At 64.2% G+C, this 16,140-nt stretch overlaps 1 protein-coding gene across 2 annotated transcripts in view; it reads left to right on the top strand.

Annotated features, from left to right (window-relative positions):
* The window catches only part of PBX1 (PBX homeobox 1), a 191,705-nt gene that overhangs the window by 161,239 nt on the left and 14,326 nt on the right, over nt 1-16,140 (top strand). The window contains exons 5-8 of one of the 2 annotated variants that reach the window (XM_037167397.2): nt 749-884; nt 4,796-4,955; nt 10,699-10,811; nt 11,932-12,021. In XM_037167397.2, coding sequence (XP_037023292.2) covers nt 749-884; nt 4,796-4,955; nt 10,699-10,811; nt 11,932-12,021 — 499 coding nt within the window. The remainder of the gene's footprint in view (nt 1-748; nt 885-4,795; nt 4,956-10,698; nt 10,812-11,931; nt 12,022-16,140) is intronic. The other variant, XM_053659379.1, reaches the window with a different exon arrangement.

Here is a 16,140-nt window from a genome sequence, read left to right as displayed (position 1 = left end):
AGCCGCCTTCCCCTCCACCGCCTGTACATCGAAGATGTCTGCAGGCGTCTGGCTCACCACTTGGCGGCCACGCTTCAGGGAAATGCCCTTCTCCGGGCCGGAGGTCAGGCAGCCCCGCCCTCTCCCAGCCGCCTCCGGGGCCGGAATAAAGACAGTGACCTCTCGTCCGTAGCTGGGGCTCGGCCGCGTGCGACAGAGATGAGCACAGAGACCACTGCACGTGGCTGGTTGCACCATCAGACCTGGGCTGAGGTGCTGGCTCCGAGACAGACTCACGCTGTGACCTTCGGGCCCAGCTCCCCTGGCTGGGGAGTGGGGGTGACCATCTGCACCCCACAGGCTGCGTGTGTGAGGGGCAGGCACGGGGTCCCGGCCAGGTCTGTGCAGCAGGCAGTGTGCTGGCGGTGGGCGCCCCCTGCCCACGCCCTGAGGCTCGTGGGACACTTCTCGCTCGGCTGGCGAGGCCAAGCGTGCAGCGGCCTCCAGGTGACCCAGCAGCGGAGATTCGGTTAATCCGGGGCTCCAAGCCCAAGCGGTCGGAAACCTCCCGCCCTCCCCCACCTCCAGTAAATACTCTGGGCCCAGAGCAGCAGGGCATTTAAGACGCCTGTGGCGACAGCTCTGGCCTCCAGTGCCTCCATGTGGTCTCCTCCACGAGCCGCGTCTTCGCCCAGTGAGGACCCCACCCCCGTCTGTGCGTATTTGGTGTGAACTCGGTTCTGTCCTTTGTTTCTTGTCCCCTGTGCAGGCGGAAGAGGCGGAATTTCAACAAGCAGGCGACCGAAATCCTGAATGAGTATTTCTATTCGCATCTCAGCAACCCTTACCCCAGTGAGGAAGCCAAAGAGGAGTTAGCCAAGAAGTGCGGCATCACCGTGTCCCAGGTGGGCATCCCGGACTCAGCCTGCCACCCGGGGGGCGGCCACCGGGCCGGGCTGGGCGGTGGGCGTTACTGGACTCACACGCTGCAAGTGTGAGCTCGCAGGAGCCTGAGACGGCTGGGTGTGCGCGTGGCGTGTGCCCCTGGAGGAGCCTCAGGCGAGCACCCGAGGGACTGGGGGCCTGCAGGGGCCGCAGACAGAGGAGGGCAGGCAGGAACGGCTCGGTCCCCCCACTGCCCGAGCGGGCAAGGTTCTTCGTGAACTCGGACAGCCGCCTGCACTTCCCACGTTGCTTCTCAAACACAGGCAGCCCCGGCCCGCTCACTGCCCGGCCCAGGGACCGCGAGGGCTGGGGGCGGAGCGTTTCAATGACAGGGACCAAAATGCCTTCTCTCGTAGGCTCTCTGGGAGCGGAAGGTGTGTAGGGACTTAGGCCACTGTGATCACATCAGAAAGTTGGACAAAATGTCCCTGAGTGCCCCTCCCCCAAAGAGCTGCCGTGGGAAGGCGCGGGAAGTAAGCGTTTAGGGACCGGGCCTCAGGCGCTGAAGTGCGGGAGAGAGGCGGGCAGTGCGTGTGGGGTGCACTGGTGTCGGGGGGCCCCCGGGCTTCTCCCTCGGTCTGTACCCCGACTGCCACAGTGGCCTCTAGTTGGGGTCGGGGGGGAGAGCTCTGCAGTCTGTCAGAGGAGGTTTTGCAGAACCAGGTCACACGCAGGAGGCCCACGCGGGCCGGCGCTGCCTGAGAGGTGCGGAGCGGGCGGCGGCGGCAGTGGGACACCACGCTGAGTGCCTTCCAGTCGCGGTGTCGCTGAACATCTCACTTTCTGGGTCGCGTCCTGGCTTCTGCTGCTCCCTGTGGGGGCGCGGTGCCGGCAGCTGCGAGTCCCCCAGCAGGGCTGGGCTCGCCAGAGTGGCGGCTGCTCCATGCAGGGGACTTGCAGTGAAGACATCACCGGCCCCTCCAGCCAGCGGGGGCTTTGCAGCAGCCCTAGCCACGTCCTTCCAGAAAGACGGGTGGGAGGAGCCCACTCCCTTTCAGCTCAGACCCTCCCTCGGGGCTTCGACCCTGCGGAAGGTCATCTCCAGTCTGGACAACCTGGCACAGCACAGCCCCTGGGCACGCTCTGGTGGCGTGGCTTTGTCCAGCTCTCGAACCGCCCCTGTGCCAACCCAGACCCTCTGTCCCCGGGCAAAGAGAATCAGTGCGCTCGGTGCTCGCTGTGCGTGTGAGGGGCGGCCCCAGCCTCTACCCCACAGTCTGGGAGCGTCAGCTGTGGGGTCATCTGTGTTATCTGAGCTCTGATTCTGGGGTGCAGGCCCCCAGGCCCCCATAGGAGACAGCGGGGGCCGGCGTCGAACCCGGACGTTGGGGCTCCCCGGCCCGTTCCGCAGCCCGCACCCCCTTCCTGCAGAAACTCAGCGCAGACAGGCCTGCTGCTGTGACTGTTTCCATGCAGTCACCTTGCTCCTCTGCCACCCACCCAAGGCCACGACACCGTCCTCTGTCACGTCACTCTGCCCAAGCAGCCAGGCTGTCCACCGCCGCCAGGCGAGTCGGGGACAGTGGGGCATCAGAGCGCGGCCCAGTCAGCCGAGAGCACTCGCTCCTGGGGCTCCCACCGACCCCAGTTCCCGGGCTGCGCGGGGCAGTGAGTCCCCATCTAGACCCCACATCTACGGGGAGCCTTGCCAGCCGCCTCCCCGCCTCCCCGCCTCCCTCCCTCCCTCCCTGCTTTCTTGGGTCACAGTCACCCTCCCCTGCCAAACCCTTCCCTCTCGCCTCCTGGGCACTGCTTCCCTCCTTCCTCTCGGTCCCTCCTGCTCTGTCTCCTGACGGGGTCTCCTGCCGCCTGCCCTGAAGTGCCGTCTGCCTTTACTCGGATCTCTGCGTGCCCCAGGGGCCTGGGGTCCACCATCATTGGAAGTCACCGGTTCTTCCCAAATCTTTCTTAGGAGTCCTCTCACGATTCAAAACCCAAACAGGCCTGTCTGCCAAAACCCACCCGAAGCCCACCTGTGGTCTTCCTCTGCTTCGCCCCCTCCACGCCCCCCCTGGCCCCAGGGCTGCAGCTGGGCCGCCCACAGAGGGCGGCCTCGAGGACCCCGAGGTCTCCCCCTGGTTCTGAGTCGGCTTCTCGGGGGCGGGAAGCCTGGAATCTGTTCCCACCTGCTCTCCACGCCCTTGACTTTGGAAGAGACTGCTCTGGGCTGTGTGGTCTCATCCACGTCCCCAGTGACCAGTCTGCAGACGGCACTTCCCACCTGGAGGGACTTTGCCACGGCTCTGTTCACGGGCCCCTCAAACTTCTGTGTTCACACCGTGCTCCGGGCCTTCCCAGTAGACCTGCTTCCCCCGCCTCAGACGGAGCCCGTCATCGGTGCCCGGCAGGCCCGCCCGGCATGTGCCGGACGGCGAGCTCCTTAACCAGGACACAGGTGCGCCATGTCGCCCAGGGTGTGGCTGTCGCCTGGTGGGCCACCAGGAATGTCTGGCATCTTCTCTCCCATCCACTGTCCTCACTCTCACAGCCACTGTCCCCAGACGCGCCCCTCCTCCACTCTTCCTGTTTTCCCCACGTGGCCGTTTTAATCAGCCCTCAGGCGTGGCCTTTCTTCCTCAAAAGTCCCCCCAGCGACCTCCTCGTCCCCCTTTCTCGGCTCATCCAGCTCCTCATGGAAACCCGGTGCCTTCCTCTGTCCCGTGCGCTGGGCGTCAGTGGCAGCCCGGGTTGGGAGGCCGCCCTGCGTGGAGAAGGCCGCGTCGGGGCTTCGGGGCGCCGTCAGACGGGCGGTGTCCTCGTGAGGGCCCAGCGTCTTCGGGTTCACGCCTCTCTTTCTGTCGCACGAGTGTGTACAGTGAACAGCGTTTTCTCCCTGGGTTTTTCTCTCGTGTTTACTGATAAACTGCAGTGGTTTGATTTCTATAGTAGGGGACTCTGAGAGTTAGCTTGTGAGGTTGTTCGGTTTGCTAATGTGTTAAAAAAAAATGAGTGTGGTTTTGCACGAATTCCCTCTGTCGCTCATCGCCGGGACCTAGGCAAGCCCCGTGAGCCGCGGCGGCTGTGTGGTCAGCCCCTGCCCCCGCAGGTCATGCTTTGTTCGGTGGTCCCGTAAAAACCACGTCGTTTCAGTGCTGAGTCACGTCTGGAACGTGCGGCGTGAGCTTTCCCGCCGAGGCTGGAGCTGGGGGAGGACAGCTTGCTGCCACCCACCCTGCTCGGCCCAGGCCAGGGGCCTGGTGTGCGGGGCCTGGGGCTCGGTCAGGCCAGCCCGCTGCAGGGACCCTCTGGAGGGAAGCATGTGGACAAGTGGGTGGAAGTCAGGGTCACTGTGCATCGGCTCTGCCGTGGAAGCCTGGAGCGCACTCTCCCCAGCCAGTCACACGGGCGTGGCCCACGCAGGGACGTCTGTGGGACCAGTTCCACGGTGCTGAGGCCTCAGTGCGACGCAGCCAAGACCCTAGTCCACACAGAAGTTATTTCACACCCAAAATTTGCATTTAATACGTCATTGTTGCCAGAAATTAACATGGGTCTTTGAAGGTCTGTGTTGCCTAAGTCAGCATGAGCATTGCAATGGCAAAGGAGATTCTTGCAAAAGTTACACTTACTGTTGAAAGGCACTTTACTTTGGTGTCACGCTCACGAGGTTAGCGAACGTGGAACTGGTGCCTGGCCGGAAGGGTCCCAGTCTTGGGGGCCCCTCCTCCCCGGGGGAGCTGTCGTCGCTGTGGGGCCTGCTCCGTGAGGGGCTCACGGTACACCGTTGCCCTCTCGCAGGTCAGGCCTTCCCCACACGGTGTGACGTCCCCCTGGAGAAGCCCGCCTGCCTCCTCTGCGCGCCGCCCCCCCAGCCCTGTGCGCCCACGGAGGACAGATGGTAACGCTCTGGCCTTCTCTCAAACTGCTGCAGGTGTCAAACTGGTTTGGGAATAAGCGGATCCGGTACAAGAAGAACATAGGCAAGTTCCAGGAGGAAGCCAATATCTACGCCGCCAAAACGGCCGTCACGGCCACCAACGTGTCCGCCCACGGGAGCCAGGCCAACTCGCCCTCCACGCCCAACTCCGCCGGTGAGTCGCTCTTCGGCCTGGGGGCCGGGCTCCGTTTTTACCGCGTGCGCTCTCCCTGCAGTGGGCTTCGTTGTGATTCCCCAGTCTCTTGACTGTGTATCTGAGTGTCCTCTTGGTCACCAGCGTCCCTGTGGGTCTTCCCTCCGTTTGCGGACAGCGATGCGCTCCTTGTCCATGAGAAGGGCTTGCCTGGAGGCAGGCACCATGTCTGTTTAAGGTACAATGGTTCTTGTGACGAGGTGACCCCTCGGAGACGCCCCGAGGAGGCAGCCCCAGGGCCCAGCGTCCGGTCTGCCCGCCGGGAGTCTGGCCCTGGTCTCTCCTGTGGGCCTGCCATCGGGATCACCCACCTGCACGGGTTCCGGGCATGAACGCCCACGGTTCCAGCAAACAGCTTGTTCGCGTGCTCCGTCCTGGGGAGCCAGATGATAGCTATTCCTGAACTTTCCTGGCTGTTTTATTTCGTTGGCTTTCTTTATTCAAACTACAGAGGAAACTGCCGGTCATAATTCACATGACTCAGACCCCAGTCTCCACGTGACGGTGTGGGCCGTGTCCCGGTTTTATTTCAGGGGACATGTGTCCTGCCACCACGCCCGGGGTTCCGGCTGCCGCAGTGCGTCTCCGCGTGGAAGAAACGTGGTCACAGCCGCGTCACCACAACCCGGGTTTTTGTGTGCTTCGGAAGGCATGTAGTTGCTTTTGTTTTAAAGAAAAACCAGAGATGTTTTCTTGTGAAACAGGTTTGGTCTCGGATTGTGACAGTTCACCCCGTGGCTGCGGGACCGCATCTAGGAAAACGGGTGCCTCCGATTCTGAAGGGGCGCACCCAGAAATAAAATGTCTCACATCGTGAAATAACAAATGATGGCAAATCTAGTTTCCAGCCTTTCTGGGGTACGCGGGTCTTTGACCCCAAATCTCGTTTGTCCACCGAGGTGGGCTCCGTTTCTACGTGTGGGGAGTGGCTCTTGGGGACCCATCGGCTCCACCTCTGGCGAGAGCTTGTGGCCGCCCCAGTTGTAGGATGAGGTTCTCCACGCCCCGGGGCCGCAGCGCCACGGCCTCCTGTGTTCCGGTGGCATCCACGTGGAGCCCGACCGGGCTTGCACACGTGGCCACGGGGAGACACGCTCTATTCTGCCCGGCTGTCTTTCTCCTCGTGCTCCAGGTTGGGGACCTGCAGAGCACGCATGCTGCCGGAGGTTTTCTGTATGTCACCATCTATCCCCTCCACGGTCTAACTGGCAAAAGATCAAGGTAAACGGGGTAGGAACCAGAGGGTCCCTCCCCACCCGGTCGGGCCCGCGGTGAAGCCGTTCTGACCCAGCAGCTCCAGGGGGGCCGCACTGCGAGGCCCCCGCCGCTCCGGCTCTTTGGAGCGGGTCCAGTCTCGCCAGCACTGGCGAGCCCACGCTCGGCGCTCCCTCGGAGCTGGCTGACTGGGAAGCAGAGATCGGAACGCCCTGCCCATCTCTGGTCCATCCGCACCACAGCTGGCTCTCGGGGGCCCTGCGGACCCCCCGCATCACCGCACCCGTGCCTCGCTCTTCTCTCCGAAGCACCTGAGGGGAGACCTGCGAGCATTTGCACCCCTGGTCTGCGTCACAGGACCATGTGACTCCTTCAGAATGTCACTCCGAGTCCAGTTTCCCGAAGGCTGGTCGGCACCTGGAACGTCACATGACCGTTCCGGATACAAAGCGACCGATGGCGGACGTGGCAGTAGAGCCTCCCCGCCGTCCCCAAGTCACTGAGGACATTGAGGACAGTGCTCAGAGGAGCGCTGGCTGTGCTTCTGTGAGGGGCAGAGAAAGGGCGTCTGTCGTGCGGGTGCAGGTGCGCGAGGGCTCAGAGAGGAGCCTTCTGCATGGGCGGCTCGTCCGCGGGTCCCGGGCTCGGCACTCGGCACAGAGTCCGTGGCACAGGCAGCGGGAGAGCTCCCGACCGGCCCCGCCTGTCATGGGGGCTCCTGACCCACGTGACAGGTGTGGAGTAAACGGGTGACCTGCGGAGGTGGCCTGTGTCCGAGTTTGGGGTCCAGCGCTCTGGAGTCCGGGCACGTTTTAGGGCCCGGTGCTGAGGCAGGAGGCTGTTCCTGAGCTTTGCTGACACGAACCCTCACTTCCACGAGAGGAAGACACTCAGCAAGTAGACCTCCCTCCAGAGCCTCTGCGTGAGAGTGGAATTTCCACGGTGTCGTGCGGCTGCTCCCGACCGCCCGCTGTGTCGGTGTGCGCCGCGTCTGTTTTCTCGGCACATTCGGAAATCCGTGGCAGATTCACAGGCATCTGGAGACACTTGACGGACGTTATACTCCACACCAGCGGAGCTGGGCAAAGTGGGTGGAGTGAAGAGAAGGAAGACCAGAGAAGTTGTGAAAAGCAGAAAGCAAAAACGGGCCACTGAAGCCACAGTTATAACCTAGGTCCATGGTTCCCCTGGCGTGACCTTGAGTGGCACCGTCCCCCTTTACTGCTGCTGCCGAGGCTACAAAAGCCAGAGCTGCGATCTCAGGAAAACGGGCCCCTGGGGGGGGCGAAAGACACGTCTCCCTCCGGGGAGGAAGGGATTGGCCTGTGCGTCCCAGGCGTCGGCTGCGGGGGCCCTGGCTCACGTTCCTGCTCCACCCCCCCACCCCCAAGTAGGAGGCCTGGTGTCTTCCTGGGTTGGTGGAGGGCTGCTGTCAACTCCCTGGCACGAGCTTTTTGCACGGTCCACGTGGGCAGCGTGGCGGTCACCCGTCCCCAGAAGTCGGCTGGCACTTCTGAGACACCCGCAGGAGCCCTCCTGGTTTTGTGGTTTGGAGCCACGTGAAGGGGTTTGGCCAACTGAGGGTTGTGCTGTGTCCTCCCCTTCGTGGTTCCCTGAACGTCAGAGTGGAACGTGAGAGCGGAGCTCCCGGACCGGGGGGTCGGGGCCTCGGCCTGCCCGCCCACCACGGTTTCCCGTCAGCCCGGACAGCTGGCCCTCCTCCACTCGGCTGAGCAGAAAGTGACTGTGGTCTGAGTCCGGAGGGGGAGGAAGCGTGGCAACAGAGAGGCAAGCGTGAGACAGAGTGAAGTGTGCATGGAGCCACCGGCTGTCTGGCGAGCGTTCCAGTGACCTGGGCCACCCGCAGGCACACCGGCAGGATCCCCACGCGCCTGCTCTGCAGAGGTGCCACGTGACTCTCCAGCCCTCGGCCCCTCCTCCACGCGGCGAGCTCCTCAGGAAGCAAGCCTGCTCCCGTCCTGGGTCATGGGCACGCCACAGGGGCCGTGCGTCCTGGACTGTCTGCAGGCATCTTCGGTTGTTTGGATCGGGCGCCAGAGGTCAGGGACGCGCTGCTCATTCCCACCACCAGGAAGTGGGGCCTGGAGTGTCAGCGGGGCCCGGGGCCGGACACCCTGCGCTCGGCTGCGACTTTGTAATTAGGCTTCTCGTCTCGGGACTGTGAAGGGCGTTGGTCCTTTTCTTCCTGCACACAGTCAAGTGTCCCGAAGCCTGAGAAATGCAGCCCTCAGGGCGCAGGTGTTCCCACGTCCCTGGGTGGGCCATTCTGGTTCATGGTCTAGGTCAGGGCAGGTGAGCTCTGGACATGCAGTGAGCTCTGGTGGCGGCTGGGGTCAGCCGCTCGCCCCGTCCCAAGCTGAGCTCGGAGCCCTTTAGCTGCCCCCACTCATGGTGCAGCTTCAATGATGGGTGCGCATTCCAAGGTCGCCTGTGGGGGAGGCCCCCGAGTGCCCGCAGCACGCGGGGGTGCTGTTTCAGCACTTTGAGAAGCCACGGCGCCCGCGGCAGAGCCCGTCCACTCCTGGTCTGGGGGTCGCGTCCTTCCCAGGTTTCCTTCACAATAGGTCTTCCCAACTCCCGGCGCAGGAGGAAGAACGTGACTTCTGTATTTAGGTTTTCATGCTGATTTCTGTCCCTGAGCGTGGTTGCTGCCTCCAGAGACAGGTCAGAGTCAGGAGCCAGATCTGGCTGTGGGTGGTGCACGGTGACAGTGACGCTGACGCACAGGGCCCTGCACACGGGCCAGCCCGGGGCTACCGCCCGCATCAGGCGCACCCGGACAGGAGACCCTTGCTCTGAGCGCTTGGTCCCTGTGTCTGTGAGGTCGGATGTAGGTGCAGTTTCTCTGCGTGTGTGTGTTTCCGAAATCACCGTGTGGCGGCAGCGTCTGTCTCGTCAGTGGCACGCCCCAGGTCCCCAGGCGTCCGGCAGCCCTTGGAGGTCTCCCCGATTCCCAGCCTGGGTGCTGGCCCCCACTGAGCCGTCAGGCAGCATCGATAGTGTGTCTGTCCCTGGTGTGTGGCCGGGAGAGCGGAGTGTCCGCGCCTCCCGCTGCGCCCAGAGGGCACGAACGTGATGAGTGGTGTCTTGGAGTTGGCTCTTCTCAGTTCTGGTGACATTTAAATGCGCGAGTGTTGTCAGACTTAGGGCAAAACGGCTTCTGGTATTTAGGTCACTTGTCTGGGACTCAAAGGGTGATTTCAGAGGAACGCGGCTGGGGTGTCGAGGCCTGGGTGTCACGAGCGTCACCACGAGACTCAGCCAAGGCCTGTCCTTGCCCCACATGGGAGGACTGTTCGTCCCTCGTGGCTGGACGGGCGTCCAGGCCAGAGCCAGACCTGGGCAGACCTCGTCCCGTCCTCCCCAAGGCCCAGCTTTTCTAAGGCCTTTGGAGGGGCCACACGGAAGCGTGGGCCGGGTGAGACAGGGTGTGCTGCACCTTCTGCTCCCCCAGGTGGCCCCCGGGGCTGGGAGCCGAGTGGGGTCGGAGCAGAGGCACGAGTCCCCGTGGGGTGAGCCCACACAGGGGGTGGCGTCTCGGAGTGAGGGCAGGAGTGTGCCCGGGGTGCACGGGAGCAAGAGCGTGGCAGTGACCTGGGCCCTGAGGTCTCCCCTCTGCGCTGACTTCGCCACACACGGCACGGCCTCACCTTGCACGCTGGGCTTGCTTCCCTAACACCCTGACTGCACAGTGACTTGGGAATGACGTCACGCTTTTCCATGCCCTGAGCTTAGGTCACGCAGGGAGCTAGGTCCACCCCGTGGGACCGGGGGGCACCAGGATGGGCCTCCGGGCTGCCTCTAAGGGAGGCCCATTCCTGGGAGGGGACGCAGGTGGCTACTGCTCTTCTCGGGGCCCACTCATGGTAATGATGATGATTTCACGTCCCATTCACGCTGGAGAGCCCCTGGCCCATTAGCTCTGCTTCCTGCCCTGCACAATGGCAGGGTCCGGAAGGGCAGCCCGCTCCCAAAGAGCCTCTCAGTCCTGCAGCCCTCTCGGGGCCATGGGCCGCCCAGTGAGCCGTGCCCCCTCCCTCTAGACCTGGGTCACGTCACTGGACTGCCCCCGCACGCGGAGACGGGCTGTAGCAGTGTATGTAGGATGCAGCCGCTCCAGCTCTCGACCCCCGGCCGACCCTAGACTTCAGGGGAGGGCAGAGGGGTCCCAGATCCAGAGCCTGTCTCCAGCCCCACGAGACCCAGTGGGGAGGAACCAACGCCCCGTCCCCGCCTGGTGCTCTGTGGCACCGGCCCTGGGGTGCCTGCGGAGCCCGGATCCTCCTAACAAGGCCACCTGCACCCTCGTCGCTTGCTCTGTCTCCTCGCTACTAACCACGCCCCGTGGAGGTCGTGCGTGTGCCTGTGTCGTTGGGGGTTGCTTTGCATGTGCCTTCCTCTCGGCTGCCGGCTGCGGGGCGGAGCCTTTTCCTCTCTGTGATCAGGTGCCTCGTCCTTTCCTTTCCAGGTTCTTCCAGCTCTTTTAACATGTCCAACTCTGGAGACTTGTTCATGAGCGTGCAGTCACTCAATGGGGACTCTTACCAAGGGGCCCAGGTCGGAGCCAACGTGCAGTCACAGGTAGGGCCCGCCCGCGTGCCGCCAGGGGACCCCTCGGCCTGCTGGCACTTCTGCCGCCGTCCAGAGAGGGAGCCAGAGAGAGGGACGGGGGCCAGGAAACCAGTCTCAGCGGCCAAACCGGAGCGAGGGCAGCCCTTGTCGCGGGAGTCGCGTCCACACTCGGCGAATGCGTTGCTCTGGTCCGTCAGTCACGCGGGGAAGGCAGGGCAGGAGCAGGCGGCGAGGAGGCGCGGCCGGCGTGTTCTGCGCGCTGACGGGCGGGGCTGCCGTGCGCCGCAGGCCTCCCTCTTGTTCTGGGTTCTCCGCTCGGTGTGGCCGCCGTGGAGGTGCTCCCAAGGGGGCAGGTGCCTCGGCGTCTCACGTGTCCCTGTGAGGAACACGCAGCCAGGTGACCGAGCTCACGTCCTCGGTGTTCCTGAAGGTCAGGGCCTCCGTCCTGGTGGCGGGTCTCAGGCCGTGTTGAGAGACAGAAGGAAAGCCGCCCAGTGGAGCCCCCGGCGCCCCCAGGGCAGCTCGCCTTCCCCTCACCGGACAGGCGAGGGCGGTGGGCGCTCCGGGGCGGCGTGCCAGGGCGTGTCCGAGCCCGGTGCGCCCAGGGTCCTGCCGGCAGGCGGACGGAAGTGTGGCCCAGAGCAGCGCAGCTGACCCCGGAGCCAGCCCCTGCTTGGGGAGTGGCCTGGGTTCCGGTCTGAGGAATCCGCGGTCAGACGTGGGTCAGGTGACCGGACAGCGGGTCGTCACTCGGTCCTCGGAGTGAGCCCCACACTGCGTTCTCGGGGAGGTGGCCGGCGGGGCCCCTCGTCACAGACGCTCGAATCTCAGGGGACGTCTGGCAGAGGAGACGCTCCCCCGGGGGCGGCGCGGGAGGGACAGCGCTCACCCCGCCCCGCACCCTCCACCCGGCCCTGCGCCTCCTGCAGCTTCACCGAAGAGTCCAGTGCGGGGTGGGGGCTCCTGCTGCCCGCTGCCGAGGCCCCCCACCCTGACCCCAGACGGAGGCTGCTGGGGGCTGGCGGAGGGGCCCCTCCCAGGACCACCGTGTCCAGAGCGGTGGCACCTGTGCGCGCTGCCGCTCGCTGCCCCGCGTCCCCCTGACTAACCTCTTCTCTTGTTCGCCCAGGTGGATACCCTTCGCCATGTTATCAGCCAGACAGGAGGATACAGTGACGGACTCGCGGCCAGTCAGATGTACAGTCCGCAGGGCATCAGCGTAAGAGACCGCCCCATTCCCGCGCCCTCCCTGCCGGTCGTGCCAGAGCCGCAGGGCCACAGTGACACCTAGTAGGGCTCCTCTTCGCCTGACGGTCACCTACGTTCTCGTTGGTGCATCAGCAGCGCCAGCAGCAGCTCTCTACCCAGGCAGGCAGTGGCGGCTGGGCGGCCGGGGCCGTCAGACACGATCAGCGCTGGCGTGGCACCGGCAGCCACACGCCCGCCACTGCGCGGGGCTGCCGAACAGGGGACGCCTGACACAGCAGTGGCCGGGATGTCGCCACAAGGTGGGCGGGAGCCGGGGGGGGGGGCACTGGTAGCCAGTGTCCATTGTGTCCAGGTCCCTGGTCTTGAAAAGAAACCTTTCTCCGACCTGGCGGAGGATGAGGAGTAAAACACAGAACTAACAGGCGGCCGGGTGGGCGGGAGGGGCGGGGCTGCTCCTCCGGGTCTCGAGTCCTGGGGGCTCCTGACCGGCACGAAAATGCGTAGCGACAAGCCGCGGTGCGCGGAGTGAAATCAATCAGACAGACGGGGCGAGAGCCGAGTGCAGACCCGGACAGCCGTCCAACCCGATTCCTCAGATCAGCCGTCCACCGTCTCAGCCGCGGTGACAGCGCGCTGGGACACGGGGCTGCCCGCCCACGGAGGCTGTGGTTCGGACGAGGGCACGTCCTGGCTTTGTGGCGACAGAAATAAACTGGGGGTGGAGGAAGCAGAGACCAGCCTGACGCATTATGTCCCCCGGCTGGCACTGACCGGGGTGCGGGTCGATGCTGCCGGTCGTTGTGACGGTGGCCAGAGCAGACCCAGCGGAGCCCGGCCACCTCACCAGGCGAGGGGGTGGGGCAGGGTGGAGTCCTGACTCCGTCTGGGGAAGAGTTGGGCGGTGGGTTGGTTTAGACACTCATCAGTGGCAGAGTCTGGGCCTGTCATGCTGAGCTACCTGGTGGGGGGGTGGCACCCCCAAGGACACGGTCCAGGGACCCACATTCCACTCCAAGGGACCTCGCTCACCGTCAGTCCTCGGGGAGGGCACCGGCCACCTCCGGCAGCCAGGACTCCTCGCCATGGGGCACTCGGACCGCACCCCACTCCTGGGTGTGGACCTGGAGTCAGCGCAGGGCTGCCGGGGTCCTGGTGGCTTTCACAGCAGCCCCCGGGCAGCCCCCCTTTACTCTCTGCCTTCCCCAGGCAGAGTTCCGTCTGCGTGTCCGCCACACGCAACAGGACATGCCCAGGGTGCGGCTCAGAGCTGGCCTGTCCCACGCGCTCTGGGCGGCCGAGGGGTGTCCGGGGCAGAGGGGCCTTGTCTTCTGCTCCTGTGACCCGTCACCCCCTGTTAAGTGGCGAGTCCCCAGGGGGCTCCCCAAAAAGGTGGAGACTGGGAGGCGAAGTGCCCCCTACAGTGGATTCCAGATGAGTCCCGTGGCTCTGTGCTTGGGGCAGGGGCGGGGGGCCAGCCCCTGTGCGTTTACGCACTTCCTGACTCTTCCGAGCTGTCAGGCAGGTTTTTCCAGAAAGAGCTTTGCTCTGCAGTGTGGGGATGACGGCCTGGGCGCGCGCCCACAGGGAGTGGAGGGACGCCCGCGTGACCGGGCGGGAGCGGCTGGCTGCTCTGCTAGGTGACATCTTTCCCACCCGGCCAGTGTGACCCTCAGACTCCGAGGGTCAGCCGGACCCGCCGACGCCCGCTGTGGGCTGGGAGTCATTTCTGAAGCCACATGACTGCACAGGTGCGGACAATTAGGTCTGATTGCATCAGTCTGCGGCGGAAAGCGGGCTTCAAAGTGCCACTGCGAAGGGTCTTGTTGTCCTCTGTGAACCGTGTCTGCTGTGTTTCTGGGTCTTCAGTACGCAGGCTGAGTGGATCAAAGGCCTGCCGCAGTAGGATGCGGTCCTTTGGCATTGACTCAACATCATGCCACCTGCGGGGACCCAGCTTGTCAGAGTGGGATGTATTTTTAGGTGGTGGAGTGAGATGCCGGGGGGGGGGGGGGGGAGGTCCGTCCGTGTGTGTGTGTGTGTGTGTGTGTTTGCAGAGCGGGGCTGCAGCTGCCAGGAGAACAGGGAGGTGAGGAAGGAGGAAGACCAGCAGAGGCGAGGGCAGGAGTGAAAGGTTTCAGCCAAGAAATGCAAATAAACAGCCCCCACCCCCAGGCGGCAGTGGGAGCCCAGCTGGGCTCCGGGCCGTGTCCCACCCCATGCAGACGGGTCCTGGGCAGCCTGCACCCGCCCCTGGCCGAGCACCCACAGCGCCCACACAGCACCTGAGCAGCATCTGTGCCCTGTGACACTGGGACCCCTGTGCCTCCCACAGGACTGCACAGCCATGGGGACGCTGGGGCAGTGGGGGGCCCCCAGCAGGGTTGGGAGTCCGGCCCCGGTATGTGTGCCCAGGGGCAAATGTGGGACTTCCCTGGAAAGTGGGTTGCATTCAGGAAGATGGGGGACAGGTAGGAGGGGCCCTGGCGGAGCGGTAGCCGTCCCCCTTGGACACAGTGAGAAGGTCACTGTGATGATACTGTGATGACTTGCTGACCTGGCCCGTCTTCTCCGCCGGGTGAGCGGTTTACATGATGGTGGTTCCTAGTGAGGGTCCTGGGGCCCGGTTGTCGTGTTCCTCTTCCGATGGAGAGGCGGGCTTCTGGCGGGCGGGGTACCTGAGGCCCTTCCGTAGCCACGGTGAGCTCACGGTACACCAGCTAGACACCGGCCACCTTGCTGGGTGGGGTGTGGTGGTGAGCGGTGGATGAGGTGATGTCGGGACCTGACACCCAGGTGCACTGGCGATCACTTTGCTGTCACACTCAGCTTTTTGACCCAATGTCCCCGTCCCAGTTCTAGAAATAGCCCCTTCGCCAGACCATCGTCACTGCTTTCTGGTCACCTCATGGCCCCCACTTCCCTGCCTCCTGCACAGTCCCCGGTGTCATCACCCTTGGGGACATCACCCTTCCAGGCCTGAGGCTCGGACTGTGCCCCCCCCACTCACTTGCCATGCAAGTAACCTTTGCAGGAGGCGAGATGCCACTGAACTTAAAGAGTGTGTTTAATGGCAAGAGTCGCCTCTGCTTTCTGCGGAGAGGCATCGGTGCTCCCTCCAGTGAACAGAGGTTCAGTCTTCCGTTCTGTACGTGGTGTCTAAGCATCGTGGCCAGCGCGTGTGTTGTGGGAGCGAGATGCAAATGGGCGTTGAATGGAGGAAGCCCGGGGGTGGGGATGTCCCAGGGCTGGGGGGCCCCTCTCCTGCCTTCCAGGGGCGTGCAGCTTGGCCGGCAGAGGGAGACCCCGTCTGGCCTTCACCCCTTTCACGGTGAGGCCTTCAACCCTGAGGCCCGAGCAGCGGAGCCTGTGAGACCAGAAGAGCACTTGAGGGAGCCCGCGGCGTTCAGAGAAGCAGAAATGTCCCCACACTGAGATCCGTGTCCCGCCACTGTCTCTCCCAGGCCGCAGGAGGCGGCCTGCAGGTGCAGAGTGCGTTCCGACCAGTCCTTCAGAGGCGTGGTGCAGGGTTCACGCGTCCGTTCGTCCGTGTTTTCATCCACCTGTCCATCTGTCCTCCCATCGGTCCACCCTTCCTTCCCTCATCCCTCCGTTATCCGTCCATCCATCCACCCTGCCACCTGTAGTGCTTCTGACCTTGGAGAACGGGGCTGCGTCCTGTCACGTCCAGGTCAAGGTGGGGAAAGCCTGACCCTCAGACGGCCTGGTGCCCCAGAAGGTAACGTCCCTTCCCTCCACCTCAGCACTTTGTCTGGAGCTAGAATCCTGCCCTTCCACGACCGGGACCAGGGAGCCGACCCGCTCTGCCCCGCAGGAGCGGGGTGAGGGTCAGTTGCGTTGTGAAGAGAGGAATTCCGAGAAACTGCGAGTGACAGTGACAACGCTAACGATGCCCTTTTGTGGAGCCCCCGAGCTCCGTGTGGAAGCGGCCACACAGCTCTGCTATCTCGGAGGTGCAAAGACCCGAACATCACCGTGTTCGCAGTGGGTGGGGGGGTGCCTGTCTGTGGGTGCCACCTCTGCCTGTGTGACCGGACCAGTGCCTTTGCCTCAAAGGACATTTCCTTGAACTCTGAAAGGGGCGGCTGACCAGGTGATGTCCAAGGTTGTT

The sequence above is a fragment of the Artibeus jamaicensis genome, unplaced genomic scaffold (genome assembly GCF_021234435.1).
Source record: "Artibeus jamaicensis isolate MK-2021 breed Jamaican fruit bat unplaced genomic scaffold, CSHL_Jam_final scaffold_625, whole genome shotgun sequence".
Lineage (NCBI taxonomy): Eukaryota > Metazoa > Chordata > Mammalia > Chiroptera > Phyllostomidae > Artibeus > Artibeus jamaicensis.
This window is presented reverse-complemented; position numbering and strand designations above follow the sequence as displayed.